The sequence below is a fragment of the Cyprinodon variegatus genome, unplaced genomic scaffold (genome assembly GCF_000732505.1).
Source record: "Cyprinodon variegatus isolate N-32 unplaced genomic scaffold, C_variegatus-1.0 Scaffold974, whole genome shotgun sequence".
Classification (NCBI taxonomy): domain Eukaryota; kingdom Metazoa; phylum Chordata; class Actinopteri; order Cyprinodontiformes; family Cyprinodontidae; genus Cyprinodon; species Cyprinodon variegatus.
Genome location: NW_015151427.1, coordinates 183653 through 201346, shown reverse-complemented (window position 1 = coordinate 201346; position 17694 = coordinate 183653). Strand labels below are relative to the sequence as shown.

Genomic DNA, 17694 nt, shown 5'->3' with positions numbered 1-17694 from the left:
AACGGACTGTTTAGATCCAATGAGTCTCTAAAAAAGCAAATACTAATCTGGATCACTAAGGCACTGCTTATGATATAAATGGCTAACAATAAATTGAGGTTGTATTACCTCATAGAAACAGCTCAGCTCCAGTGTCTTCAAAATTCAAATTCAAATTCACTTTGAATGTAAAACACATGCAGGTGGATATTACTAGTGACCTAATGTGATTGAGGCAGAGTATTTTCCGTGTGTGGGGGATGAATATACGTCACATGCTAATGTTTTATTGGAAACCATCATTGATGTGACATCATGCAGGTCGCTGTGTTGGTTAAAGAGAGTAATATAATCCAAACAATGTTCTCCATTATGGGGATTCAAGTGTTTTGAACATTTTTTGTCCAAAAATGTTTTATTTTCTAATTATACATGTACGCTTTCATCATTTAAATGTTTGGGGAAGGAAAAATAATAAATATTCTTAAAGCTAATAAAAGATGTAGACTCTAGAGATAAATCTTTTACTTTTAAACAATCAAGTTTAAGAGGAACTTTAACACAATTGGGCCTGATCTTCAGAGGGTGTTTTAATAAAGGTGCCAAGTTGTTTGTATGTGCAGAGCAGATCTTCAAAGGAGAAACCTTTTTTTTTTTTTTTGCAAGTGTGCTTTCATTCATATGCAGATGATATTCTATGGGATAGGCCAATGTAAGTATTTACCAAATGCAATGCAATTTTCCAAACTGAAAAGTCAACTGAGGTTGCAGTTTTTGCATCTTTTTTTAGTAATATAAAACCTCAGTTACAAACTATAGGAGGTAAAAATATCTGCAGTCATTTTGGCCACAAAAGAGGGATTCTTACAAAGCCAGATTCTGTGAATAACATCTTTAGATCATCATAAATAATACACATGGTATAAGATTATTAAAGAAAAGCTGTCTACACAGGCCGGCACATATTAATGCAGAGGCAGACAATCTTCTTACAATTAACCAGAAGGAATCGTGACATATTCATAAAAAAATGAAAAATAAAATAAAAATAAAATAAAAAGAGACTTCAAAGAGACATGGGTAGAGGGAGGTGAAAGTTTTAATCTTTTACTTGTTGTAACAGAGCTTTCTTTTTTCCCCCTCAGTTTCATAAAATATATAACTGTGTCAACCAGCAGACAAGGTTTTGATTTTATATCATTTTATTTTTTCACTTTTGTTCATAGCATTTTTGGATAGGCTTCCTATGGGAGGTGCACTATAAATATTATTCAATCTTATCATTTTTTTTTTTTTTATAATTATCATTATAACCTCCGTCTCCATGTCTTAGAACCTCATCTTTCCTTTACATCCACTCTCAAACAGCCATTGGTTCCCGGAGTCTGCTGATTTTAAATGGCGGAACCAAACTGATTTGTATGTCTTACATTTGTGCTGCAATCTTTGTAGATCATCCACAGCAGGCCCACTTTTTGCACGTACAAAAAAACAAAATAAGTTGCGCATGCATTCTAGCGACTCTTATTTAGAATCTTTGAGGATCAGGCCCTTAGTTAAGATTCATAATCAGCCTCTCTGAAAATATTCCCACATTGATGCTGGGAAAACTGATATTGTTCAAATGTAAAATATTAATATGATATGCAGGAGAAAAGATCCCAATTCTTGAATATTTATGAAAGCTCATCTTTTCTGCTTTGCGAATATTGAAAGAAAATCAAACAACTTGGATTTAAATGCGCTTTTAAAATCTGAATGCAGTTGAAAGATGATTTATGTTGTGTAAAAATATTTACACTTCAGAGGTACTGACTGCGGCAGAATTTCATCTTTACTGCCAATGAGGTAATACAGAGAACAGGTATTGAAATACTTTTTTTTTTAAACACATAATTAAGCAATACAGCTCATATGTGTTTAGCAGTAATTGACCTAACAGGTATTTTCAGTCTGAACTGGGATTTTAGTGACAAGAATACTGAATACTTTTTTTATTTTAAAAACTAAAATTATTATTTGAACACCTGAACTAGTAATACTGAGCAAAATTTGCATTTAGGGCCCAAAAACTCAAAAGAACAACATTAGAGCATGTTTATATAAAGTCAGAAGATGTTTTATATTCTATTATTAAAGAGAATCATAGTCAGCCTTTCTTCATAATCATAGTCAGCTTTGTAATGATCAGATGTCAGATGGTCATCTAGTAGTATAGATGGTCATACGTTAAAAACTATTTTTAATGCACATGTATTTGAGAAACCGTGTGCATAGAATAAAAGCAGAAGTTAGGATGAGCTTTTTTAAATGTCACCATAAAAAACTGCAGACTATACACTTTTGAAAGAGTTCTGTACAAGTTAATGATCAAACCATGATAAAAATGATGGAAGACGTATGGAATCCCTGATGCCATAGACTCCCTGATATGACATGATGAGGCGTAGAGGTGAGAAAAACAGTGGTTATTCGTCTGAAGACCCCTCCCACAGTAAATTATGTTTTTAAACCTTCCACAAAGATCATATAAGGCCACAATGTTCAGCGACGAAAGAAAAATGTAAACACTAAAAGAAAAAGAGAGAGATTATTAGAGCCATGTAGTCTGAGGGTTGCAGCACCAGAAAATATATAATAGAGCTGAAATGGGATCATATACCTTATGACAAAGGCACTTCATGAACTGTGGGGCGTGGCCTTTGTTGGAGTCGATCCACTGTTGATCTCCTGATCTTCTTCCTCCTCCTCCTCTTTCCAGCCACCAAGGTGGGCAGGGGCTGGCATGGAAATGTTGGAACTATGGCAACCATGTGAATGGAAAGCTGGTTAAAAAGAAGATAAACAGCCGATTAGGGTTGTATCTGTTGTAAACACACTCTGGTTGTATTCTCTTTGTTTCAATTCGATTTCCGGATTTAAAAAAAAGGGTAGCTTTAAAAAAAAAAATTAAACCAGCCTTTTAGATTATTTTAAAGTGCTCTTTGATGATATAACATGCTGTAAACACGTAATTAGGTTTCTTTTTTTAACAGCAATTTTCATTTTTAATCCATCCTTGTCTGGATAAATGATCTGCTTATATTACATCTATAATGTTTCCCTTTAAACAACCTGTGTTCTGCTATGATAATTAGCTTTAGAAGATTTTTTTCTCAGTGAGTGAGATAAATAAAAACACCATTTAGTGCACCTGTTCTCTGTACACTAGATTCCCTTACAAGCAACCAGATTTGTATCCCCCTTTCAAAGTGGCTATTTAAAGTCACGGTCAGTCAGTGAACTCATTTGCAGACTAGTCCTAAAGTTGGTCGGACAATTCCAGTATCGTCTGGCTACATCGTGATGTCCCATAAGACAAAGTGTGCGTACATTTTAAAGCATCTTTTGTTGGCGATGAGGTCTAGAGTAAGCAATATCTCTGAGTATGGCTCCTAGATCAAGTCACAGCATGTTAAACAAAAATACAGTCCTTTAATACATTCTGTTTTACTTATATCTGTTCTCCCCCACAGTCTAAATGACCAGCAGGCATGTCTGTTTTTTAAAAATCTAACTACTCTAAGCACGTCTGATGATTATGTCAGACAAGCAATATAACAAAAATAATGTAAACACATTTCGTCTCGCAGCAAAGTCGTTATTAATATTTTATACTAATGATTGAAAGATAAAGGCTTTTTTATTTTGTCCCTCACTGATGCCAATTATTATGAACCTGATATGTACTGCCAATATGTTTGGGCCAATTCTTGATGCTGATATTGTTTTTTTTCACCTTCAGTAACATGATAAAATTGACACCAGGATAAAAAATGTTAAACAAGCCATAATTTAACAAAAAGAAAGAAACATTTATTAACAAATCAAACCAATACAACAATGGATAGCGGATGGAGGGAATCCAAATGCATGCGCCTCACATGATCTCAAGGCCTGGCTGCTGAATGCACTAAAGAATACATGCAGATGTTGGCAGAGGCCAGCTAATGTAACAGTCTATCTCCATTTTATACAATGTACTTCAGTATGCTTTAGTAATTTAAGGCTATAAAAAGCTTTTTTTCAGTACTGTAATTACATAATTTAATGGTAAACTAGATGAATTTCTGGTTGCACATCTGCAAAGGGGCTGATGGTACAGCACTGGCGTCCGGTACAGATCAGATAGTGGGGAGTGGCGGCCTTGTGCATAGGGCAAGGAGCTTGGAATCCAGCGGTTCTGAGTTCGAGCCCCACTCCCACAGATTGCCACTCTGGGTCTCTGAGCAAGAACCTTAATCCCGCACTGCTGCCCGGGTGCCCCACGATGGCCGCCCTCTGCTCCCCAAGTAGATGGGTGAAATGCAGAGGTCAATTTCTCCAATGTGAGGTCAATATAGTTCAATTACTATTAATTATTATTATTATTATAGTGACAGACTCAATCAAAATACCTCAAACTGTAGCTCCTAGCTCCTGTCCCTTCATATTTTGCAGAGCTATCAGAAAAATTAGGACCACAGCCCTCTGTATAAGAACTATACATAACTAAAGTTACACAAATGTTACAAACAACTGAAGCTCTCCATTTTAAAACCCAAAACATATGAAGTTACGAACAATTGCATGTATCGCACATAATACATATGAAGAAATAATGCGTTTTGTTAAGCTTTGTAAAGTGGGCTGTGCGTATGCTTCCTCTCAAGCAAAGGATTGAGCTTCTAGCAGCCAGGAACATCAGGAGGTCTCTATGATAAATGAACTGGTGTCAGGAAGCTTCACACTTCCTCCTCCTAACTCCTTCATTACTGCCAACATTATTTGGATAGCACTTATCGAAGCTGCTTATGGACTTAAATCTGGTACGGACACTTAAGCTGTGGCTTTACAGATTTGAAGTATTTGAATTGAGCCAATAAGTTTCTGGATATCTTGTTTAACATGGTGGCTAATTGTTAGGTAAGAGAAACGTGCCAGAGGATGAGCTGCAGGTGCTTGTGTCATCTATTTCCAAGCAACTCGCTGCTTATCCCCTTAATGATTATCGATTAAGGAGAAGCTTATCAGAGTTGATTGTTTTTAGCTCAAACATAATGTAAAACCTGAAAAGCTCAATAAAAAAGCACCCCGAACCCCAACCTCAATTCAAGTATAAATAACAAACAATCACACAAATGATAAAGAACACACAAGCAGAGAGCTGGGGACGTCAGCTAGATGTCAAAGATCAGAAGTCTATAAATATGGGAAGCCAAATGCGCCACATGTCAGCTGGCCAAACTGCAAGAGCTCTAACGATTGTAGTGTGAATCATATGATCATCTGACTTAAATCTGGACAGCAGCAATCCAGATTACTGTCAGAAATGAAGGCTTTAAAATAAGTGTTCACTTACCTGGTTGCTCTATAGGGGGGCTGTTCCTCGTATAGAGAAACCCCTAATCAGTTAGATCAGGAATATTTAGGCTAAAAATGAGCAGATTTTGCTTAGACTGCTGATTTCTCGGGGCACTGCTGGAAAACATCTGATTACCTGTGTTGCTGTGAAGGTCTCTCATTGGCACTGAAGTCTGCCACTGTCCTGAAGTCCTCTGTGGATGGGAGCTCTGCTGATGGAGCTACACACACCAAAGATTAGTCAGGGTACGACATTAAAACAAAGTTTACTTTTAAACACAAGCAATACAGAGCAGATCAATATTCAGGTCGAGTAACTGTAATGCAGTGCAGCAGGTGTACGTATGAACATAAAACATCCAGATATTACCTCATGCATGTAAATGGCATGGAGGCTCATCTCTGCTGAGGCGAACTCTGAGTGCAGCGCATTGCTCCGGATGTGAGAGTCACTATGAGACATGCTGTAAGAGAGCGTGTGTTTTAGCTTTGAATCTGTGTACGAGTTTCAAGAGAACATATTTAAGAACCTACTGCAACGTTACCGTCTTAGGTCTTTACGTACCTGTTGATGATGGTGCGATCGCTGTGGTACATGGTGGTCTCAGGGTAGACGGAGGAGGGCAGAAGGCCATGGGGGCGGCTGCGACCTGGATGTGCGTGATGGGAGGAGGAAAGAGAGGCCAGGACACTGGCTGCAGCCGAAGCAGCGGAGCTTGGTGGGATGAAGCGATGGTCTCGTCCTTGTAATCCAGATGCAGTAAGGATGGGGTGGGCCAGAACACTGGCTAAAAGATTTTCAGGCTGAAAATGCCCCGAATAGAGAGGGTATTAAGAACAATTCCATATATTATGGATCCTACATAAATGATATCAACATTAGGCTTCTTACCCCAGTGCCAGACTCGTTGGATTGAAGCGAGGTGCACAGAGGGGCCTCTGAGAGCAGCAGCTGTGTTGAAGGCCCCCCCTGTGCATCATGTTGCACCTTCTCCTTTAAGTGGCTGATAAACAAGGAGCTCTCCTGAGGCGGCTGCCAATGGGGGTTCTTTATGGTGAAATGCATGAGGGACAACTCCGTTTTGCCATTTTCAGCCTGCTGATATACGGACGCCTCTGTCTGGCCCTCTGACATCCACTGCAAAAGTATGAGTATGAACAAATAAAACATAAATAGTATTATAGTTTTCCTAAATCTACTGGCCTCAATTCTGTCATAAAGGTTCAAAAAGTCTTACGGTTGGGTTTCCATGGCGCCTGATATCCATCTGAGCAAAGGAGCAGATATCCCCAACTCCGACCACTTCAACAGTGAAGTTCCTGAAGAAGTCAATGATTTCCAGGGATTTGTTTCTCAGGAGGAAAATAAGGATGAAAGGAGTAACAATAGGGCTTAAAAGCTCCTCCAAAATGAACACCTAAGGTAAACACAGAGACACTAATTAATTCCAACCCAACAAAATGTATCAATAGTGGTATTTTAGAGAGAATGATCCTTTTTATAAATCTTGGTTAACAATCATGGAAAAAGAATCCAGTTCGGTTTAATAGTGATTCATGTCTTCCTATCTACTGTTCTCCCCACCGCTTTGTATTGGAACAGCTGTGCCACCTCGTCACGGGTCTCGCTCTTGTTTGCGTTCCCTCTCCAGTGGTCTGGCATGTAGTGGATATGAGCCAGCACGCACTGCAGAAGCTGCTCCGGACACCAAACCATATGTTCGTCTGGGATGAAAGACCTTGTGTAAAAAAAAAAGTATGAAAATGTTCAAATAAGCCGTCTGAAAAACAGTGGATTTCACAGGTAGTCATTACTTTCATGCTACAACAACAAACTTGAGCGTATTATATTTGAGTGCATTACATTGTTTTATGTAATACACAGAGGCTAAGTAGAATGGAGTTGTGAAATGGAGGAGAAATGAAACTCGTTTTTTTAAACATATCAACATAAATGCTGCTTTTGAATGGTATTCAGCCCCTAAGTCAATCCTGTGTAAAAACACTCATTATAACAGTATGTTTATGCATTTAATAGATGCTTTTATCCAAAGCATATTACGAAGTAGACACAATTTTACAGTTATCATCAATGTGACAATAAGCTCTCTAGAGGAAAACCCCCGCCAGAATCAGTGGTGACAGCAAAGAGAGAGAGAGAGGAAAGTGCAGAAAAAGTAGTAGAGGGTTAGATGGGTAAGAGTTAGGATAAGAGATGCTCTTTGAAGAGGTTGGTCTTTAAGAGTTTCCTAAAGATAGAAAGGGATGTTGCTGTTCTTGTAGCGCTTGGTAGGTCATTCCACCATCTTGGAACAACCCATGAAAACAGTCTGGATTGCCTTAAGCGTGATGTGGGAACTGCTAGATGACAATCACTTGATAACCGCAGTGACGGAGTTGTGACATAAGCCTTTGCAAGAGGATTCAATTAGACGTGTGCTGTACCAATAAGCACTTTGTAGGCTAGCATCAGGGACTTTAATTTGATGCGGGCAGCCAGGGGTTAAACATTCAGTATGTATCGACAAGATATGGAAAAACAAAAATAAAAAAGCTACTTTTGCAAACTACCTCAAGCTTAGTCAGACTGAACAGGGTTTTATGACCATTTTCAAATCTTGTCCCAAAACCCCAACTGAATTCAGCTGGAGGTTGTAACTATGAGATTCTAATGGAATAGTTACTATTAATATGTATTGATCTGAATCCATCAATTGCTGCCCTGGCTGTATGTTTAGGACTGTTGTTTCTGTTGGACATATGTTGGAGTCTGAAATATTTCACAGCCAGAAAAGCTTTCCCACACCATGCTACTACCAGCACCATCTTCTACATTGGGAATGTGGTGTTCAGAAGGTGAGGTTAACTTTTGGCCACTGAGCACAGCTTTAAAACTCTATCTCTAACCTGTCTGGTGTTTTCCTTGTAATTATTAATGCATTTTGTTCTCAAAAAAGTTCTCTAACCACCATCTGACGTCTTTACAGAGCATCTGGATTATTACCTATTCACAGACTCTATTTACTAAAAATGTGACTTCTAAAGGCCATTGGTTGCATTGGATGTTATGGAGGGGTATGGACATAAATTGTTCTAAATTAAACATTTCAGTCTTTCCATTTCACCTTATTATTTTTTTCAGTTTTTTTCACGAAGTTTGAATAAAGCAAATCAAACTTTGTGTTTATAAAATAGTAAAATATTAACTAATGTTGTATGAATACTTGCTAATAGTCATTATAGGTATATTGAGAAAATGGGAGTTGGAAAAAAACATAATAATCTTTACATTTAAACTAAGTAGATTATCAGACTATCAAAGTTACATAAGAGACAAAAATAATTGTTAGGTCAATTCAAGGCACCTAGTACTGTGTGTATGTATGTTAGGATGATATACAAGATATAGCATAGCAAGTGTTCTGGCTGATAATCATTCTGCAAGTGTTGCATCCACAAACAAAAAGAAATGCCAATAACTTACCTGGTTATGGTGATAACCACACCAAGCACAGTGATAGCGGTCAGGATGTGCTGCACTGTGAGAACGTCCTCATCATAGACGGTCAGTGCAATGAGAACAGCCAGCACCGACCCTGAGAAAAAAGCAACGTTCTTAGCGAGCACAGTCAGCAGCGGTGATGTGAAGGAGTTCATGTATTTGGAAGTGGGCTTGTAGCCACGACCCAATCGTCCATGCAACTCATGGTTCAGCTCATTGAAGTGCCGCAGGTATAAACGGCCATACAGGGACCACCGACGTGCGCCCAGGCTTCCAGGTTCCCTGCGGATCACTTCAGTGTAACTGAAGAATGCATACAGCACCTGCCACACCAAGATGAAAGGACACAGCAGCAGATTGGCTACTCCTATCAAAAGGATCACTCTGCTGAGGTTCTGGGCTAGTTCAAGGCGATTTCCACTGCGTTTGTACTTGGGGTGCAGGTTCCATTTGTTCTGAAACAGAGACCCAGGGCCCCAAAACAGGATAAGCTCAAAATTGTACTTGAGGCCTTGGGTTAAGAAGACCACATTGCCCAGCAGGGGGAGCTGCAGATGCACTGGCAGCAACGATTTGTTTATCATTGCCACCATGTAGTTCTTAAAACGCAGGATGCGGTGATAGATGTCAAGCTCTGTCAGCTCTTTCTTGTGAATGCACATCTGCTGTTCCCTCTGCAAATTGATGAGCCGATCCTGGACTTCCTGCCATGTAAAGTTGCATAGTTCATCCTGACAGGAAAAAGGAAGAAAACAAAATAAAGAAACCGATGAGAAGAATAATACAAAGTTTATTTACTGCAGCAGATCTTAGGAGGGTTCATTAAGTGGTATTCCTACCATCTTAATCTTCAGTGCTTTGATGTAGAACTGTCTGATCTCCCAGTAGCTCATAACGTTGCAAAAGACTTTAACAAGACGATAGATCCAGAAGGTGGCGGCCATGATAAGAAGAAAAATGATCCAACTGTTCTCTTGTATCCTAAAAGAAAAGAAAAAAGCACTTTCAGACTCCAAGACCTTTCTAATACAGTTGTGCCTAAAAGTTTACATACCCTTAAATTAAAGACAGAAAAAAGCATCAACTTCCATTAAAAGAAATTGAAATTAACAAAATAATACATAAAAAAAAGAAAAATAGAAATCATGATATTGATTTTGAATAGGCCTATTTATATATATATATATATATATATATATATATATATATATTAATAAATATAACAAAAGGTCTTCTAGATAAAATTATGAAACAACCAGAGTTTTTTGGGTTGGAGCCTAAAGTAGGAAAGCATCAGCCCTCCCCCACCTGTTGCTGTGCACTGCTGGTTAGCCACAGTTTTCCTTCACAAAAAAAGACATATATAGTAGATAAGAAATCACTTCTTTAAAGCTACAGTTTGTAATTTTCAGCGACATCTAACGTCCAGACTGCAGACTGCAGCAACATGAACATCTCCCCCCCACCGCTTCTCCCCCCCAACAGTACGGCAAGCGTTACGGGACAAAATGTCTTCCACGATGTCCGCATCACCTACCTTCTCAAGTGATGAGGTTTGTTTACATAGATAATTTTAATACTGCCATCTATTGTTCAGTACCGTCTCAGTTCATCTCTCTCAACTTGCCGTAGTTACTTTCGAGCGTAATGGGCGATCTCGCAATCGCTAGTTTGTTGGCTCTGCGCTGCTGTAGCGCAAACATGTCTGCCTCCATGGCTGCGAGACCCGCTCCTATGTAATTATAAATAACGAATTCTAAGGCAACGCAAATATTAAGGTTAAGAGGCTGAGCTCGTAGATGATGATAAATAACATAGTTATGTATAATATATTACATTTTTGACTGTATATCCCTGTAATTATTACACACTGTAGCTTTAAAAAAAAAACCCAAAGAAAGTAATTTTTTTTTTACAAACAAAAACATATTTCAAGATCCCTTTTAATGAGATAAAGCAGTTTAAAATTACAGTCAGGAAGTGCCAAACAGCTTATTCTTAAAACAGCTGGATGGAGGTAGATATATTATCCACAAGACATGAACTGTAGAGATTCACTTTAAAGAGCGCTTTTTTTTGGTAATTATAGCCGTCTGAATCTGAATACTTTCTGCATACTTTCAATAAACAGATCATATTCATGCTATTGTGAAACATTTTACAACATGGTCTCAGTCAAGGTCCCTTTAAAGGAGGAATGAACTGCAATAACGATCCTCGGTGCACATGTGTTCAACGCTCTTCAAATGTGAAACTAGATAGGCGTTATGAAGAGGACAGAGAGAGACTCTTAACTGAGGGACAAGCTGTTCTTAAAGTGGAGCGCTGTGTGGTTCGACGTCACTGACTTTGACATAAACAACTTTTGAGCCGAAGTTAGACTGAAGCTCGAACAGATGACAAGTGACCCACAGGAGCAGGATAGGCTGAGGCTACACAGAAAGGAAATGTGACAGCACAGGTTTGGTGGGGTGGGGTGGGGACGATGGGGGGTCTCTTTCAAAGCCAGGTAGCAATGTGTCATGTGGTAGTCAGCTCGTCAGTATCTTAGTCACTCGGTCGTACCACACAGCAAAGCTATCAGTTACACTGGCTGCTTCTCTGAAGCATGTCTGGGCAGATCCCACTAACATCTTTCATGACAAATTTCCATCTTAAACGCTGTCAAGCTTAAAAAAACAACAACACAAAAGCGTAAAATAATCCAATCTATGAAGAAATTGCATTAGTCCAAATAAACAATGACTTGGTGAATTTCAGTTAAACTGGGATAAATCCATTTTAAATTTAACGTCTTTAAATTCTACTTTAAAACAACAACACTGTGTATAAATATCAATACTGATATTATTTCATTACAATAAAGTCTCAGTTCTTGACTTTGGCAGCATTACATTAAATAACTCATTGTTAAGCTTTCCTTATTCAACTAATCCCTATAAAGTGGAGCTAAATAGGCTTCTGTTCAATATTCCTGTCCAAAGATACTGACCGTATCTTGCAATCTACAGCCACAACTATTTCAGCCCCATAAAACTCCCATTGTTTAATCGCAACTATATTAGGCAGAGCAGCTGTGAAGAGTCTGACAAAAGGAAACTCTCCAAAGGCCTGCCTCTAATTCTGCACTCGGCACGAGAACAAAGCATCTCATCAGACTGGCTGAAATGGCATGACAGCCTCTGATGATATGACTTAATGTGAATGAAACAGATTAAAGTACTTTTCATTTCTGCAACAAAATCTGTACCTCTGTGTGCACTGCTGGCTCGGTAAGATGGCATCTGGAAGAGTCACTTTGTTTCTCTCAAAAGGGTTCTGGCCTTGCCCGGTGTGGTTCACTGCTCGATTGGCAAAAAGGATGTCATACTCCACACAGTTGACCAGGAATGTAGTGAATGTGACAACGAAGAGAAACTGACTGCAAGGATAAAAAAAAGAGTGCTATTGGCTTTCATACTAATTCATTACGCTGCATCTAATTTCAAACTATTATAAAGCCACAAGAAGTTATTAATGATTATGTTAATTAATTCTTTTCCAGCTTGCTTTTTTTTTTATTGCATTACACTATCACAAGTACAGAGCAATGATCCCCTTGGGGAGCAGTGGACTGCCATTTTGCGGCACGGGGAGCAGTATGGGGTTAAGGGTCTTGCTCAGGGAGCCAGAGTCACAGTCTGTGGGTCTGGGGTCAAACTCACAACCTCAGGATTCAAAGCTCTATGCCCTAACCACTAGTCCAGCACTCCCCTCTCCTGGATATCAGTTTGCAAATAGACTCCAAGCATCCAATGAGTACCTGCAGCATGCTAGGCTAACATGCAGGTTTGATAAAGACATTACATTAATACCATAATGTAATTATAGGGATAGCATATTCAGATTAGGAGAATCCCTAAAGGTGATCTTAGGAGATTGATTTCCCTTCTTTACCATGACTGTTAAGTCCTTGTCCGGCCCTTTTTGCTACTATCTTATCAATTTAAAACGGTTTGTTTTTTTCTTGACAGTAAATATGGTTCGATTGAATATTCCTCACACAAAACTATTCTACCTGAATGACATGCTCCCTTGTCTTACCAATTTTTGATGGTAGCTAAGAAAATATGGCCCATGGGTCACATTGTACCTAGCCTTAGTGAAAAGAGATTAGTAATTTAAAGTTTGCAGACAAATATATAAATAAACATTTTGGTTATATTTATTTTTTTAGACAATTCTAAACTGAGATTTCAGATTATTACGGTATATTAAAGGCTGGATTTTGCTTAATCTCTCTTTAGAGAAATGATGCTACTGCATTAAAATATAGATATTTTAAGACTTTCTACCACAGAGAAAGTGTTGTCTCCAGATAAAAGCTTAAATATTAAATAAGGACAGAATTTTAGAGCACCTATAGAAAGAACTGTTTTCTTTCGCAATCATGCATCCTTTCATAAATGAGTAGAAGACCGAACTTGTTCCCATAAAAGCATGTGACAGTCACTTCTCGTCATAAAATAACAGAACACCAGGGTCACAAAGCACTGCTTTTTTAACTGAATACAAGGGTGTTCTTTTTGATAAAAGTATGTCACTGTGCCCCAAGCTGCATCTTACATGTATATTTACAACTCCATACTTACATGAGTTCAAAACATTCTGACAACATCATACAGGCAAAGCCATTCTTTTGATGGAAGTGGTAGATGTGAACGGACTGGTTAAGGAAAATCTGAAACGGTACTCTACAACAAACATATAATCAAGCTGACTGATCAAAACAGAGACATGATATCGTATAAATACATACAATAGAAATGTACAATTCAATCTAGCTTCTTTCTAGCAGTGCCTGTTTAAAATCAGACTGATCAGCTTGCTGTCCTTTTCTTTTCATCATGCCTTTAATACAAAAAAAAAAACTAAACAAAAACGGTATCACATTGGAAAGTGAAGGAATAATAAGATAGGAATAATCTATCTGATCTGTATTCAGCTCCAGAAAGAGCAAAGTGCAGACATTTAGTTGATGCATTTATAGAAAACAAATTATTTCTTCCTATATACACATATAATTAATAGGAGAAACACATCAGAGTATTTCAATATCTAATTTGCATATTGCTAGTAGTGGTATTTGGGGGACATTGCTGATTCAATCTTGAAATCCCTGTAGGGGATTGTTTAAAGACAGCTAATGTGAAGAGATGAATAGATACTAATATAGGGGTCAGATTGTGTACATTCTGAAAAGGGAAAAGAAAAACAACAAAGAAAAAAACAATATCCACCCATAAGTGGTCCCTCACATAGGTTAGTCACATAAATCAATTGCACTGGTTTGACTGAGGGGTAGCAAGCCAGAGAAAAGCTAGTTAAGATTTAGAAAAACAGATGGAACTGGTTTCAAAGCTAAACACAACCACTGTAATGTGGAAGTGCTTTGGATTCAAACAATATTACTGTCAATCGAAATACTTCCTGTCAAATTTTATTATGATAACATAACTAAAAATAATATAATTGAGAATAATAAATTATAGCAATAAATTTTTTTCTAATCAAATTCATTTCTGTATAAATCGTGACATACCTTTAGTCACTAGTGACACTATTTACTCCTTACTGAATATTAGCTTAACCTCCAAACTTCATGGTATGTTTATAAGACATAAAATAAGCTTTTATACCAAAATAAAAAAACATATTTTAGTATAAGCAATAACTGTGTCTGGAGGATGTTTTTTCTTAAGTAAGCATTTTTGCTATTCAGTGAAGTTACTCACAGTGTATAAAGTAGCCAAACATTTTATGCAAGAAAGATTTAATTTAAAAAGGATTCCCGCACATGATTTTGCCTGATCAAACATTGCAACTAAATTTATTCTATTGCAAGTTGGACAGTATGCAGGAGGTCTTTTTAAAATTTTGATCAGTATTTCTTTTATGTCTAATTATTGATTTGCAAAGAGCTTAATTCAAGTAAGAATAATAATATCCTGTAAGGATTGGGGCTGGGCAAAAAAATCGATTTAATCGATTTGGAATCGTTTCCTTTACATTTTTGCAAAATCAATGTCTAGGGAATGAGATCGATTAGTTTTATAGTGATGTGCGTGACATTGACATTCAAATGAGCAGGAAAGATGCACTCAAAATACTTCAAGCCAGACAGCTGCAAATATAGCCAATAGGTTAATTAAAGACATTAACAAATGAAGGCTGACCAGCAAACACCCTGTAATTGTTACAGACAACACTGCAAATATGGTTTGTGCAGTGAAGATAATGCAGCTCATCCATGTCTGCTGTGTCCCCGCTGTGTCACCTCTGCTTGCTCGAGTGAGGCTTTTTCACTTTTCACAAACAAGTTTGAACTTTTGAGACAGTTTTGTCCACATCTCAAGTTTAAACTGTCTGATTTACAAGTTTGCACTTTGTGTTTAATATAACAGGAAAAAATAAAATACATGAGTATTTTGAAACACAGTTGAACCACTTTCATTATTGTAAAAACAGATCGAATTGAAATTAATCGATTTAGAACTGTATGAATCAAAATCGAATCGATTCAGGACTTTGGCAAAAATACCCAGCCCTAATAAGGATATATTACCCAAGTAGAAGTAAAAAAAGAATATCCAGAAAAATGACTCTGAAAGTAATACTTTAAGAGGTGACTCAGATAAATTTGAGACCATGTGGTTTGTTGGATGGTTTGTTATGAGCTCTTCTGTGGGCTAGAGCAGGTTACCTGTTCATATCTATTCCATGAAGCCACTTGTTTTGCAATCTGCCTGCAGTAAACATTACACAACACTTCCACAGCAACTACTGATTTAGCAAGACGTGATTTCAAAGGATATTCTTGTAAAGAAGTTATCCAAGTTCTTGATATGGTGCCATGAATCTGGAACAAAAATGGAAACACGCATCATCCAAGTGTTAAAACAGCTGCATCCAGTCCTTTTTAGATCACTAAAGTAGGGCAAATGTATGCCCAACCTGTATCAATACCATTGTGTTTACCTTTCAAACTTTCAGGCACATGCACCAGTAAGTCCTCTTCCCCTGGTGGAGAGTCTTCCTCATAATCCTCAATCCTCTGATACTCCTGATAGGCTTCAAAGTTAGCCATTGTGCTTCATTCTTCAGTCACCCAACTGTTTTTAGTAAACACTACACCAAACGAACTGGGAGCGCAAATCACGGCTACATTATGTAGCTAATAAGCATCCCAAGCAGCTCAAATAAGGGTAAGAAAGGCTAACATTAGATAGCTAACTAGCTAGTCTGACCGATACTGCTTGTATAACCCAAAATTACAATGATTTGACGTTGTGACGTAATGATTTAACGTGATTTGGCTTTGTTGTTTTAGTATTGAAGGTTAGCAGCGTTTAGAAAAGCTAACAGATGAAACCGAGAGTATGGGAGCCACCGGGTTTAGCTTGTAGACGATCAGCCCCTGAGTAGTCAGGGTGACACGGTTTGTTTTGTTCCCGACCTGCTCTGTGGCGATGCTGATCCTGATCTGCTCTCAGACTCGGTCAAAGGAGAAGTCTTTAAACGATTTCTTTTAATCCATCCAGCTAGTTTTTGTAACTATTGCTAGTACTTCAACTTATCTGTTACTTGGTTCCCAGGAAATATTAGCGATCCCGTACGCGTGCTTACTGTTTTTTTTGCCTTTCACAAACAAATGTCAACAAAACACCATAAGCGTCATTTCCGTTTGGCAATACGTCATTTCCGTCTGTCAGTGCTACTTTTCATACAATTTGAAACGCTTTTTTATTTATTGGTAAGAAAGTGTCGACCTTATTGGCTATACATTTTTAATGTATTTTAAATGGTTATTTTAGTACAGTATTTTAGATCCAGAAATAAACACGAAGAGTATGCGTCGCATTGTATGGAGGACCAGCTCTGCCATATTTAAAAATAAATACAGAAATAAATAAATGCTCAGTAAATAAATAAGCATATAATTAATTGCCCACCAAAATACAATAAATAAATAAATGTAGGTAGAAATTAAATTATACAGTGAGACATAAATTAATATATCTCATAAATAATATCAGAAGTTTACTCTCTAAGATGCAGCCCTTCCTCATTTGCATATGAGGCAAAAATGCATTTGTGCTCTGTTCAACATTATGGGCTGCATCCTCCGAAGGCCAGGTTCGAAATACGATTATGTCATAGTGCGGCGCCGAGGTCTGGTCGGATTCCAAGACTCCTCGTTATGCTGCCTACAAATGTATCCTTCTTTTTGCCTGATTTGAAGGTTGGGTCTGATGTATCATCGCTATCCTTGGTTTTCCAATGATTCATTGCAAGACCAAGCAAGCTGGCTGCTCCATGATCAGAGAAAATGGTACTTAGCCCGAACAGTGGTGAATATTGGAAGTTCAGCTTAATATAATACAAGTATGTGAATAGTTCTGTCTGAAATTAATGAAAATAGTTGTTTTAATGGTTATTGAATCAGATATGTGGCTGTTATGTTTAATTTATCTAAAGGTTTGTATCTGTTACTGTGTATATGGATTTGGCTACAATATAAGGACAGATTCTAATATATCTGCAGTGCAGTGGGACTTGTTAGGTTTATTCTTTATATATCATGTGAACTGTTACTTTGTTAGCCAGATTAGACAGAATAGAAGGCCTTCCTTCACATGGTGGATGTCACTGTGTGTATGGAGGAACATCTAATCAGGACAGCCTTTGTGTCTTTATGAATACACAGGATATGGGCACATCTTGGAGCCAGACTGATAAAGGAGAGCTATGTGTAATCCTGTGGTAAAGAGGCAAGATGCATGAAGTTCAAG

The 17694-nt window shown here is 37.8% G+C and overlaps 1 protein-coding gene across 1 annotated transcript; it reads right to left on the bottom strand.

Annotated features, from left to right (window-relative positions):
* Positions 1–2488: 2488 nt before the first annotated feature.
* On the bottom strand, positions 2489–16564 carry LOC107100460 (autophagy-related protein 9A-like). The gene is made up of 14 exons (XM_015398958.1): positions 15881–16564; positions 15718–15761; positions 13495–13559; positions 12114–12284; positions 9703–9844; positions 8846–9594; positions 6947–7100; positions 6600–6779; positions 6254–6499; positions 5927–6165; positions 5732–5825; positions 5498–5582; positions 2642–2804; positions 2489–2549 (listed from the first exon to the last, which is right to left on the bottom strand). The coding sequence occupies exons 1-13, from the start codon at positions 15987–15989 to the stop codon at positions 2659–2661; spliced, it is 2424 nt and encodes an 807-aa protein (XP_015254444.1). The 5' UTR covers positions 15990–16564; the 3' UTR covers positions 2489–2549; positions 2642–2658.
* Positions 16565–17694: the final 1130 nt, after the last annotated feature.

What these genes read in the sequence shown, in the direction of transcription:
- LOC107100460 (XM_015398958.1), bottom strand. Translation starts at nt 15,989, where the DNA reads ATGGCTAACTTTGAAGCCTATCAGGAGTATCAGAGGATTGAGGATTAT. An exon ending in TCAGAATGTTTTGAACTCAT is followed by an intron (nt 12,285 to 13,494) that starts GTAAGTATGGAG and finishes TTATCCTTGCAG; the next exon opens with TCAGTTTCTCTTCGTTGTCA. An exon ending in AGACCTTCACAGCAACACAG is followed by an intron (nt 2,805 to 5,497) that starts GTAATCAGATGT and finishes CTTTTTAACCAG; the next exon opens with CTTTCCATTCACATGGTTGC.